The sequence below is a fragment of the Homarus americanus genome, unplaced genomic scaffold, assembly GCF_018991925.1.
Source record: "Homarus americanus isolate GMGI-L3 unplaced genomic scaffold, GMGI_Hamer_2.0 scaffold10152, whole genome shotgun sequence".
In the NCBI taxonomy this organism is placed as follows: domain Eukaryota; kingdom Metazoa; phylum Arthropoda; class Malacostraca; order Decapoda; family Nephropidae; genus Homarus; species Homarus americanus.
In genome coordinates this window covers 135,001-148,482 of record NW_024741866.1, presented here as the reverse complement: position 1 = coordinate 148,482, position 13,482 = coordinate 135,001, and the positions used below count along the sequence as shown (strand labels likewise).

The window sequence follows — 13,482 nt, the reverse complement described above, 5'->3', positions numbered from 1 at the left end:
TTAGGTTAGGTTAGGTCCAGGAGGAAAGGTAAATAAAGAAGGAATTTCACTTTTGTTTCTGTAATCATCACAAGTTAATGTCAGGTTAGGTTAGGTTAGGTTAGGTCAGGTCAGGTCAGGTCAGGTGGTCTCCCCGACGCAGCTCTTATTGGCAACAGGAATAATACACACGATTCTTTATTTGTTGATTCTCAGGTCAGGATTTTCACTAAGTTGTTTTGATTATGTTACAAAGTGGCACAAATTGGTAGGCGACAAACCTACATACACTAAACCACCAGGATTCCAAATTGGCTTTTTTATTATCCTTAATCCTGAAGAAACCCCTATTTTATTCCCCCATTTTATTGAGAAATATGAACAGTCTCTCATATCTTAATTATACCTGTATACACCTTGTTACAAGCATTATCAAAAACTTAGTCTAATTATATATATATTTATATAATCTATTTATATATATGTAAAAAATCACACAACACTCTTGTACATCTGCTAAAAAAATTATCTGGCTTTTGTGTTTAACGTTGCGTATTGTGATGCAAGAAGAAACACAGCTGTCTCGTAACACCTGTCAACACCGGAACCTTCATGTTAATCTGCGGCAACACCTGTGAGGACCCTGGACATGTGTGGGGTCCAACATCTAACATCTACCAATCTTTAACACCTGCCTGCTCGGTGAACAACATACACCGGTCTCCAGGACATATTATGTTCTTCAATAACATCTTAGACTAAGTTATAGCATAAGTGTGTTAACAAGAGACATAGTTTACCTGTGTTCAGTATATGTGTTCTTCAATAACACCGTTCACCAATCTTAACAACATGTGTGTCCTCTGCAAGAACACAATCTGTCTTCAGTATCTATGTGTGTTATCACATTTACAACACCACTGTGTACACACACTACAGTACACCCAAAATAAGCTGAGCATATCTGTGTACCACAACAGTCTTCAACACCTCCTGTGTACTCACATCACAAATGCTAAAGCTGATTAAAATACCTTCCAATCTGAAATAACTTTCCAATACACCTTTGTTGAAACACCTGATAAGATCAATTACAGCACCGGTAATGTTATCAACGGCCCTGTGTGTTGATGTTACACCTGTTATATTCATTTACAACAAGAGTCAACCTTCGGTACATCTGTAACTCACTCTAACACCTGCAACTTTTTCAACAGCATCTGTAAGGTACTCGACAACCTTCAGTCCTGCAGTCTGTACACAAGAGACGTGCATGTGCTCCCCCTATCGACACTTCCCCCGCCCCCACAACCGACATTCTCCCCCACCCCAAGTCGATACTCCCCCCACACGTAGACACTCCCCCTCCACGTCGACACTCCTCTCACACGTCGACACTCCCTCCCCCACACGTCGACACACACGTCGACCTCCTCCCACGTCCTCCCCCGCCGACCTCCTCCCCACACCACCTCTCCCCCCACCCACGTCGACATTCCTCCCACACGTCGACACTCCCCACGTCGACACTCCCTCTCCCACACGTCGACACTACCACACACGACACGTCGACACGTCACCCCCTCCCCACACGACACTACCTCCCCACGTCGACCTCCCCCCGTCGACACTCCTCCCCCACACCACACGTCGACACCGACACTCTCCCCCACCCCACGTCGACACTCCTCCCACACGTCGACACTTCCTCCCCCACACGTCGACACCCTCCTATGTACATCCCTGTTAAAAACTTTTGATTCTTCTTTCAAATATTTTCTCTCCATCTGGGTTCAGGGATATGAGGGAGACAGGCCCACCCCTTCACAGAACCAGACGGTCTTGTGTGGCATAGGATTATCTTGCTATAAAAAAGATAGAGAGTACGGCACTAGTTCACTATGTATAGAGAACATTAAGGTTTAGTCTCGTAAAGTATTATCACTATTATAAAACAGTATGTGCGTTATACATTAGTCACAGGAAGCTTGTTAAAGTTTTTGCTTGCTATACAAATTACCATGTCCCTCTTTCATCAAGTATTTAGAGCAAAATACTGTGTTTTTTTCTTCTTTTTTTTTGGAAATTTCTATGTACATTATTTGATTATGAGTCTATATTATACTCTAGGCGAGAATTTTAGTAACTATCACTCAGGAAAATTATAGTACTTATTAACTAAAGATAACATACAGAAGGTAATAGGAATATATGACCAAGAAGTGTAAGTTGACGAGCAGTACAATAACAACACACGAGAAATGATAATATTTGACTCATCATCGCTACAAATTGAAACTTTTTAAACACAAACAATTACTATGTCAGAGATCAGAGGAACGACCGAGTGAAACAGAACACCAGCTCTTGTTTCATAATTTAGGAAGCCATTTTTCTCAACCTACTGTACTGTAGCTAAGTCACTGATGCTGCTGTAAGATACATTATGTTATGTACAAAAGCTGTGTGGCCTCGTGGCTCTAACCAAACAGAGTCACTTACAAAAACTCATTATCAAGGAAACAGCGAAGAGAGTTCATGTGTTTTATATCCTCAGAGAAAGTGGATAAAAAGTAAAGAAAGTCACCACAATAATGACTCCACTAGACAGTACTCGACAATGTTCTCACAAGTGACACACAAGCGTCAACAAACTCTTATAACAACTGCTGGTGTTAGTAAATCACCACGAACAATACCGCCTAAAAAGCACAAATCAAAGTGATTCAAAGTAAGCGCATTTTATTCCCAACATGTATGTACAACTGGACAATTGATAATTATGGCAGAACAAGTCGCTAGTTTCAAAGCAAAAATGATGAACTGTGTCACAGCGGCAGTAAGAAACAAGCACACTCGCACTCACTGCTTCAGCCTTAACAAGATAAACGTGATGGGAGATGGAGAGAGATGTAGGGAACAAGGATGAGCAGTTCTTGACTGACAGTGATGGTTTAGTGTCTTTCTGCGACGTGTGTGTGTGTGAGAGAGAGGAACGAGAGAAGCAGCAGGTCACTCCTGGGGCTGGCTGGCAGAGCTCACCTCCCTGCCTTAGGTCTCCAAGACTTCTTACTCCGTACACCTATACCATAAAAGAAGAGCTACCACGAGCACTCAACAATGTCTGGCATGCTCTTCGATTCCGCAATGTCACGCACATGGAAGCTCCGCTGGACGAATGTTCGCCCGTCTTGTGCCTGCACTGGCGCTCTTTTATGGTACAAGTATCATGTAAGGGGCAGGGAGTAGTGTGTGGGGTGTGGTGTGCTCTACAGTGCTCGCCCAGCTCCTGAAGTTGTTGCTGCTTGTATTTATTGTCTCCCTGAAGGGATGAGCTTTCATATGAGGTCCGTCTTGTAGCCCAGCGCTGCCTCTGGCTACCTGAGAATGGGCCACTAGTATCCCTGGCGTCTTGCTGCTGACTGTCACCAGTCTGGGACCAGTCTCACCTGTGTCTACCGTCTGACAGGTCACGTGACGAGTGTCGCTCCTTCGGCCTCCGGTGTTGGCCCTCTGGGTGGCCGCTCGCTGAGTGGTATGGTGTTCTCCTTCTTCTCGGCGGCAGCTTCTCCTCCTCCAGTTTCTTGTGGCGCTCACCGTCGTCACGGAGGTCGTCAGTATCACAGCCCTTCCCTCGACCCTCGGCACAGAAGGTCTGCATGTGTATCTGTTCGCTGTAAGTCTCGAACTGTATTCTCTCTTCTCTTCTGTCTAGCGGCATAGGCGGCATAGGAACGAAACTCCTCTCTGTGTCGCCTATAGTTTGTTGATGCAGAGAATGAAGTAGCGGGAGTGGTGTAGAACAGTACCCGCTGATGGACTCCGCTGGACCCGTTCTCTCTATCACAGATTCGCCTAAACGGTGGCTCTTTGCTCGTTGTCTTGGGGTGATGTCCAAGTCCTCAGATCCTCTCCTGCGGTCTTGGCTCCTGTCTCGCTTTCTCCTGCTGGGGTATTTTGGGTGGATGACTCGGTCCTCGGGTCTGCGATATTGTACTCCGTCCTCTGAGGAATCCTGACTCTTCCTGGCGTCCAGATGATCCTGTGACCTTGATCTCTGTCGTTTTCTCTTCTTGGGCGTGGTGGAGACGTCCCTTTTGACTATCTTTAGTCTCACTTCATCCACTTTTTTCTCTCTGTTACTCGGTCTCGGTAACCTCTGTCTGTGTATGTCACTCTTGTCCTCTACTCGCCTGCCGCCAGACACTCTCGGGTCGCCGGCAGGGAGACTGTGTTTCCTGGCCTCACACTGCTCCACGGTGGCGACCTCTACTGGGATGTCCTGCCCCACCAGGTCCCCCAAAGACCTCCTCTCCCACTCCTCACTGGGCACTTCTGGCTGGGGCGGCCGCTCACGACGAGGAGGTAACCTGGACAGCTGCCGGAGGAGAGCATCTCGCTGGGACTCTGCCTGACGGAGCCGTGTCCTGAGTTCTCTCTCAGAGTCCTGCCACAGCTGCCACAGGTCCGCCTTGGTCACGTGGCGTAGGTGATCAGAGTTCACCCGTTCTCGACCTGCTGGTAAACAAGGCAAATTGTGAACTGTTGTCCTTAGTTCTGAAATAAACGTACAGGTAAAAAATGTATCTTAAAACTGGTCCCATAAGCCTGGGGTACTGTGTGCACAAGGGGCAGTGTGGCCGGCACCTTCTCTTCCTTAAGTGTAGAGTTATATGCCCAATTACAGCAGGGTGGACTGGGTGCGAACCAGAGACCCTTGGGATAGGAGGCGAGTAATGTAACCACTCGCCAACCACACCCAGGTATAAAGTACAGACCCACTAAATACGATATAATTGGAATATAACTAAGGTAGTGCCTTAACCTAAACATTATTAACATGTAACAAATTGTGATGTTTAAAAATAATGTTAACTTATTGATTTTGTTGCTGAAGAATATTAGTTACTTTAGGTACTTAAAATAACTTGATGGTGTAGATAACTTACTTCTAAACACGGGTGATCCTCGGTGATGCTGGTCTGGCTAACTCTTCATGCACTTGTTGTATCTTAACTTATAGATGTACTCAGGACGTAAACATAACATAATCATGATATTCATTGCAGGAATAATGATAAAAATAAATAGAAATAATAATAGAAACAATGATAGCAATTATAATAAGGTTATACTACTACTATTACTACTACTACTATTACTACTACTACTACTACTACTACTACTACTACTACCATTACTATTACTACTACTACTACCATTACTACTACTACTACTAATAATAATAATAATAACAAATAAAAATAATATATTGAATGACCATTAGCCTGTACTTACCTTTGTCAAGAAACTAACAGGTACACACAACACCCTCATACCGGCACTCCTAACCCAGGTACCAGAGGTCGAGTGGTACTGACAACTTGGTAGTACAGGGTTCGAAACCCGGTATGAGAATGACTGTCTGGCAAAGAGAGTGTCAACACCAGCTGAGGACCTACCGGGGGAGAGGGCGGCCACCAGCTGTAGTGACCCAGACGACCTGAGGGCTGACTGCTGTGAGAGTGGCACCAGACGCACTCCCTCATAGCTCCTCTCTCCTGAAGCTTCCACAGCGATGGCCTCCATGTCCTCCAAGGATCTGGTGTTCCAAACGAGGTCTTCAGAGGTCTCCGAGGTGCGTGGGAGGCCCGGGGAAGGTACTAAGACAGACGGGACAGTTGTAGTACGGAGTGAAGGGGAGGAGAGCTGCAGCAAAGGGTTAGCGACGCTTCCTCTGTGACGGAGGCCATTGGCTGTGCCGGCTATGACTGGGTACGGTTCACCTAAGGTGCTCTCTCTTAAACTGGAGGCTCCGCTGCAGGGAAAACAGCTGCCGTCTGCATTCTTGTGTGCCTGTCTGGTGCTGTCCTGTCGCTGTAGACAGTTGAGACAGCCTCCTGATGCCTTGCGACGGGTGCTGCCTCCGTCCTGTATAGAACAAGAGCACACCTCACACTCCCTCAGCACGCCGCCCTCAGCCACCGCTGCCCTGTACGCCTGAGTCTCCTCCAGCTGTTGGTTGAGATTATTGACCTCGAACAGTTCTTCAGGATCACTAACCCGAAGAATAAGGATCCCTGAGCCTGAATACTCCTCCTTGACCTCTTCTTCTTGGACGTATCTGTTGGTGAGGTCAACCTCTGAGGGGTCCAAAGGGAGGGAACTGTTGACCACAATGATGCCCTCAGAGTCCTCGCGAGGGTCGGGGCCGGGGATGTAGTCGATGGTGATGGGTGCTGGGGAGAGGGTGGTGGTGGAGAAGGGTGAAGGGGGAGCTGGGGTCAACTCTGGCATGTGGTGGGAAGGGGTCGAACCTCTCTTCTTGGATCCTTCTGTCCCGATGGTGGTGGTCGACACAGGCAACACCTCCTCCTTCTCGGCCTTTTGTACTCTGTCAAAAATAAACTTCCATTAGAAGAGAAAACTATCCTGAATTACCTTGAAATATCTACAGAAGATTACCATCATTTAAAACTCGTACATTACCATTCTTTGCAATATTTACACTAACCATTCCTTGCAATATCAATGTTAATCATTCTTGCAACATCAACACTTATTTTTTTATGCAATAACAACACCAACTATTGTTAAAAGTAAATAAAAACAACAAGTCATTAGAAACAACTTCACTATGCACTCACTCCTAAAACACATCACACTAATTCCCATACGCAAAACACCTTTCTATTCTAGTGTTTGTGATAGAAACATGAAATACAGAGAGCGTGTGTGAATCCTCTTGAAGACACACACACACACACACACACACACACACACACACAACACACACACACACACACACGCACCGACCTTCTAATCTCCTGAATCATCTCGAAGAACTGAGCTTTACTCTTCCTCCTTCGTCTCTGTTCGTTCTCCTTCTGCGGAATAAATCATCCATTACAAAACAAAATTAATGCTTGTAATTACAGTGTTAAGAGGGGGCGTAATGGAAGGTAATTACAGTGTTAAGAGGGGGCGTAATGGAAGGTAATTACAGTGTTAAGAGGGGGCGTAATGGAAGGTAATTACAGTGTTAAGAGGGGGCGTAATGGAAGGTAATTACAGTGTTAAGAGGGGGGGCGTAATGGAAGGTAATTACAGTGTTAGAGGGGGCATAATGGAAGGTAATTACAGTGTTAAGAGGGGGCGTAATGGAAGGTAATTACAGTACACAATTAATACATTAATTACCCAAGGTCTCAGTATAGGTTCTCCTGACCGAGTCGATTACGAATCTATGGTCTACGATTCGATTATTGGGAGTGAGTGAAATTGGTCATGTGGGTTTGGAATATTTTGTAGCTTTTTTTTTCAATGCTATTTACTGTGCCTTTGCTAACTGGGGGTTTTAGAGGTGATTGTTTGGTGTGTTGTATTGTTATTAGAGATGAATTAAGACCTTCTCACACAGGGGGGATGGGGTAAGGGGTGGGAGGGTGGGGGGAGTGGGGGGGGTGGGGAGAGGGGGTGGGGGAGGGGTGGGGGTGGGAGGTGGGGGGTGGGGGTGGGGAGAGGGTGGGGAGAGGGGTGGGGAGAGGGTGAGGGGTGGGAGGGGTAGAGGGGGTTGGGGGGTGGGGAGGTGAGGGAGAGGGTGGGGGGGAGAGGGGTGGGGGGTGGGGGGAGAGGGGGGTGAGGAAGAGGGTAGGGGTAGGGGAGAGGGGTAGGGGAGAGGGGTAGTATTATATGCAAATTTAATAATACGTGATGATTTATATGCTAATTCAAGCGAGGTGTGAGGCGTAAGAAGCTGACGAGAATGATGGAGTTAGGTAATCACTTTAGACTTGGGGGTGTTGGTACAGTGAAAACCTCCGTATAACGGATTTATCTCTTTATACAGTCCGCTAAATGGAGGTAAACCTGACCTAATCTAACCTAAATTAAATTAACCTAACGTAACCTAACGTAACCTATCCTAACCTATCCTAACCTAACCTAACCTAACCTAACCTAACCTAACCTAACCTAACCTGGACAAAGAACTAATATTTATCTGAATATCAGGAAAATATTTCAGGCGTAATACTCAAGATTTATCCCTGAACAAATGTCTTATACCTTATACCTTATACCTCATACCTTATACCTGATATTTCATACCTTACACCTTATACCTTATACCTTATACCTGATACCTCATACCTTACACCTTATACCTCATACCTTACACCTTATACCTGATACACCTTATACCTTATACCTCATACCTTATACCTGATATTTCATACCTTACACCTTATACCTTATACCTTATACCTGATACCTCATACCTTACACCTTATACCAAGTACTGAATAATGTCTACAGATTTCCTGGAACTTGAAAGAGAGACTCAGGATATTATCAATAACTTATACCAGGAAAATTGTATATAAAACCGTATCCTTTTCCACAAAAATCCGACGAATATAAAACCTTATCTTTTGACGGCCATTTGGATCATGTCCAAGACGATTTTTTTACGAGGGAAGAAGAAGGTTCAAGATATTACACCCACACACCTGACAACCATACACCTGACACCCCCTCAACACCTGACACATGGACAAATGTGTCAAAAAATTATCTTCCATAAATATCTGTACACCTTAAAGCCCTTTGAGTCCTGAAGGGTTAAGTTCGCATCAAAGGGTTAAATCATCGTCGTCAAAGGGTTAAATCATCGTCGTCAAAGGGTTAAATCATCGTCGTCAAAGAGTTAAATCATCGTCGTCAAAGGGTTAAATCATCGCAGTCTAAGGGTTAAAACATCGTCGTCAAAGGGTTAAAACATCGTCGTCAAAGGGTTAAATCATCGCCGTCAAAGGGTTAAATCATCATTAAAGGGTTAAATCATCGTCGTCAAAGGGTTAGATCATCGCCGTCTAAGGGTTAAAACATCATTAAAGGGTTAAATCATCGCCGTCTAAGGGTTAAATCATCGTCGTCAAAGGGTTAAAACAACATTAAAGGGTTAAATCACTATCATCACCACCATCATCACCACCATCGCTTTAATACCTCACCAAACATCTCAAAGAACATCCCTAATTTTTATAACTCCAGGTAGATGACTTACCTGAGAGTGATTCATAACTCTACATTAATCACCAATAACTGCCTAACAACCACAAGAGCTCACCCTTTTAACAGACTTCTGGAAGAGTCCCATGATCTGTCCTGTCCTGAGGTTGTTGGCCAGTTCCTTAGCTGAGTGATGAGGTGAGACCAACTCCACACAGTTGATGAACTTGTACAGCTTCTGAAAATGGCAGACATCTTTAGTGACACGTCTTATAACCTAACCTAATCTAACGTAATCTAACCAAACATCTTTAGTAACACGTCTTATAACCTAACCTAATCTAACGTAATCTAACCAAGTATCTTTAGTAACACGTCTTATAACCTAACCTAACCTAACCTATCATCTTTAATTACAGGTCCTATAATAATGATGTTTATTTGACCAAATTTGACGTAACGTAACGTAACCTAACCTAATCTAACGTAACGTAACGTAAACCTAACCTAACCTGAAAATTAAAAAAAAAACGTTAAAAAGAATTAAAACTCTGTCATTCACTGATAACTTACATCCACAGACTTTGACCAATTTAAGAACATAATTTGTATTCATAAAGTTTGCAACATAAACTATTATTTCCATTGTTTACTGAGACAAAAGCCTAGTCTCTTTTGTTATGGTATGAACAACACGTGAAAAAGCTGCAGAGAGAGAGAGAGAGAGAGAGAGAGAGAGAGAGAGAGAGAGAGAGAGAGAGAGAGATAATAAAAATAACACACACACACACACACACACACACACACACACCATACCTGACTGAAGAACATAAGATTCCTATTCCTCCAAAAGGACGCCTTAGGTTTGGTTCTGAGGGAGGGCAGGGCGTAACGGTAGACCACATGCTCTAGGATCAACAAGAAGAATCCTATACCAATCCCCAGCGTGAGCATCAAGAAGACTCCTCCTACGGTACTGATCTCCAGGGCTTGGGGTTTGTAGATGTCAGCGGAGACCCGGAAACAAGGGAGTTCTCCGTACCATTTGTGTTTGAGGTGATCCAGGTGTCCTGAGGCGAGATACCTGGCCAAGATGGTGTTGATTTTTACCTGTGGGGGAGACAAAGGGGTGAGAGTTAGTGGGGAGAGAGAGAGAGAGAGAGAGAGAGAGAGAGAGAGATCTACTAACTACCAATCTCTTTCACGTGAGAGAGTTCGCAAGAGAGAGAGAGAGAGAGAGAGAGAGAGAGAGGCCGTGAGAAAAACATGTTTTGATCTTGTTCTATACACGGGCGGGCCATTAACTAAAACAAATGGACCACCGAGTCTCTTAAAACATTTATACGACAACGATGTATTTACCTGAGAAATAAACGAACCAGGTCGTTTAACTATAAACAATTTACCTCATTTCTTTAATAAACATCTGTTGCAGGTGTGTTTTTCTCTCTTAGTTCTGTACACCTGTGTCTGTATGGTTAATTAGGTGGTTAAATGAATCCCAAACCTAACCTAACCTAACCTAAACCTAACCTAACCTAACCTAACCTAATGAACGGCCCTGAACATGAAACAAACAAGACTTAACGATAAATCATCCTTGTCCCCTAACCTGTCAGTCCACTAAGGAAGGATAGAGGGGCTAGGGAGAGAAGGATAGGTTATGGTAAACACAATTATCCTTCATCCTCTGTAGGGAGTAGGGGGAGGAAGGAGAGAGAGGCAGGGAGAGAGGGAAGGAAGGGATGGAGGAAGGGAAGAAGGAAGGAAGGTGGTAGGGAGTGATGGACGAAGGAAGAGAGGGAGAGAGGAAGGACGAGAGAGAGAGAGAGAGAGGAAGGTTGATGTTGCTGTCATCTCTGAAGGTCTTGGGATAATGGAGGTGAACTTGGCAGCATCCTTATACACACAAACACACACACACACACACACACACACACACACACACACACACACACACACACACACACACATACAGACACACACACACACACACACACACACACACACACACACACACACACACACACACACACACACACGGTCGACTACGAATCTAAGAGCCTTACAAAATTCACAGCAAAAATAAACTCTCTCTCTCTCTCTCTCTCTCTCTCTCTCTCTCTCTCTCTCACTTTTTCTCTGGCTGTGGACGGAATTCTGGAGACTGTATCAAGCCAAATGTGTTTTAGATGACTGTAGGAAAATACCATCAATCAACTATTACTGAAATTTCCTCTTTGGGTAAATTGAACAAACTTAGAAAACTCGTTAATCAGATCTTGCAAGAATCAAAGTTAGAAGGAGATTCTTTTTGTAGTATTAAATAGAATCACGAGTTAGAATCATTTTAATATAGTGTCATTGAGATTTATATTATTATTATATTATATATTTTTTTAATGGTGCTTTCGTCAAGATACCATATGTGTGACGTAATAGATAGGAAGCTGACGTCATTAAAAACAATTGTGATGTCACTGATATAGCTATGACGTCACCACGGGGTAAGGGAGATGTCACTGGGAAGAACTAATTAGTGTGGGATCGTCACCTGAGCCGGAAGCACAGGTGCATGTGTATGTAAATTAAGACGCGAGGTTTCCGGGACAAGGAGGAAGGAAAGAGGAGAGAAGAGGAGGGAAGAGGGGAGGTAGGAAAGAAGGGAAGAAGAAGGAAGGGAGAGAAGATGGCGTGAGGAGGAGAAGTAAGAAGAAAGGGAGATGGAAGGGATGAGAAAATAGAGGGAGGAGGAGAAAGGAAGGGAACAGGGAGAAGGAAGGAAGGAGAGAAGAGTAGGAAGGAAGAAAAGTAGGAAAGGAGGAGATAGGGAGAGGGAAAGGAGGAGGAGAATGTATAGCCCAAAGGGAGAGGAAGTTTAATTACTTGAAATAGTTGAAGTTATCTTAAAGGTAGAGGCGGGCGGTGTGTAGGGATGGACAGGTATATATTTGCTAATTAACCTGTAGTATATGGATGGTCATGTCTCATAAACCTCTCTACATAACACACACACACACACACACACACACACACACACTGTTTCCCTCTCTTCATTGTTATTCCATCATTCTTATTAATGTACTAGATGTCTTCTCCAGCCCTCCCCTTTCACAATGGCTACAGTAATGTGTTCTGAATTAGCCTTCCCCGTCACCTAACCTAACGATAGGCTAATTTAACCTAACTTAACCTAACTTAATGCTAATTTACCCTAACCTAACCCTACCAAATCTAACCTAACCTAACCTAACCTACTCTAACCTAACGTGACAGAGAGAGAGAGAGAGAGAGGAGAGAGAGAGAGAGAGAGAGAGAGAGAGAGAGAGAAGAGAGAGACAGACGAAAAACAGACAGACAGACAGACAGACATTTCCTCCCTGCCTGGTCCTGCACTGTATATGTCAAACATGCAAATCTGACAGCTTGAATCTGACAGCTTGGTGGTGAGATTCGAAACTTGTGGGGTGGAATGATTCTTTTGTGTTGAGTGATTGCTTCGAGGATGAGATGCGACTAGTGGTGGTTGAGGATGGTGGTAGATGGGATAGTGGTAGGTGGGATGGTGGTAGTTGGTGAGCGTGGTGTGATGAGAGCTGAGTGTGGTGATGCTGAATGGTGGTAGGATGGATGGTGGTAGGTGATAGTGGTGGTTGTATGGTCATGTTGGAAGTAACGGTGATGTATGTGGTATGTGTATGATGGTGGCATGTGCCGACTGGTAGTAGTGGTTGTCGTAGTACCACTATTAGCACCTGTTGCCTCAATTAGCACCTGAGAGTACTAATTAACATCTGCCGCTTCTAATTAGCACCTGGCAGTACTAATTTGCCCCGGTAGTTGTAGTCTGCGATGGACCGAGGCAGTACAGGTATTTACAGGGGTGGAGAGTGGGGCGAAGTTGCCGACGTTCTTATTGCTTTTTGACTCGTAACTTATGAGCTTCGAAACCTCCTCCGAAGACCTTCCGAAACTTTAATTAAGTCTTGATCTTCTGTGATTACCGGCAACCTCTCTTAACCGAATGTTGGCCGCGTTAGAGGGACGGATAATCGGTTGTTGTGAATAGATAATGGTTTTGTTCGTGGGTGTTGTTATATACGGATAATTGGTTTTAGTGAATGGATTTTTAACCAACACGAAACATTAAGTTAAATCAAATGAATACCCAACCAACACGAACGAATCTTCAACCAATACGAACGAATCTTCAACCAATACGAACGAATCTTCAACCAATACGAAAGAATCTTCAACCAATACGAAAGAATCTTCAACCAATACGAACGAAAATTCAACCAAAATGAACGAACCCTCAACCAAAACAAATCCCCAACCAATTACAACGAATCTTCAACCAACACAAACGAAAATACAACCCCCCACAAAAAACTACAATAAAATGCCATATACAATCTACCGCATCTGTATTCATTGTATTTTGTTTTCATATCTGTCTGTAAGCCAATGTATGAAAGAGAAAAGCAAGTT

General features: G+C 44.2%; 1 protein-coding gene across 1 annotated transcript in view; it reads right to left on the bottom strand.

Moving 5' to 3' along the window:
- Nucleotides 1-1,672: 1,672 nt before the first annotated feature.
- LOC121876048 overlaps nt 1,673-13,482 on the bottom strand; it is a 114,814-nt gene continuing 103,004 nt past the window's right edge. The window contains exons 9-13 of the mRNA XM_042380930.1: nt 9,808-10,101; nt 9,110-9,229; nt 6,796-6,866; nt 5,442-6,373; nt 1,673-4,494 (exon numbers count right to left, since the gene is read on the bottom strand). Coding sequence (XP_042236864.1) covers nt 3,425-4,494; nt 5,442-6,373; nt 6,796-6,866; nt 9,110-9,229; nt 9,808-10,101 — 2,487 coding nt within the window. The 3' untranslated portion in view covers nt 1,673-3,424. The remainder of the gene's footprint in view (nt 4,495-5,441; nt 6,374-6,795; nt 6,867-9,109; nt 9,230-9,807; nt 10,102-13,482) is intronic.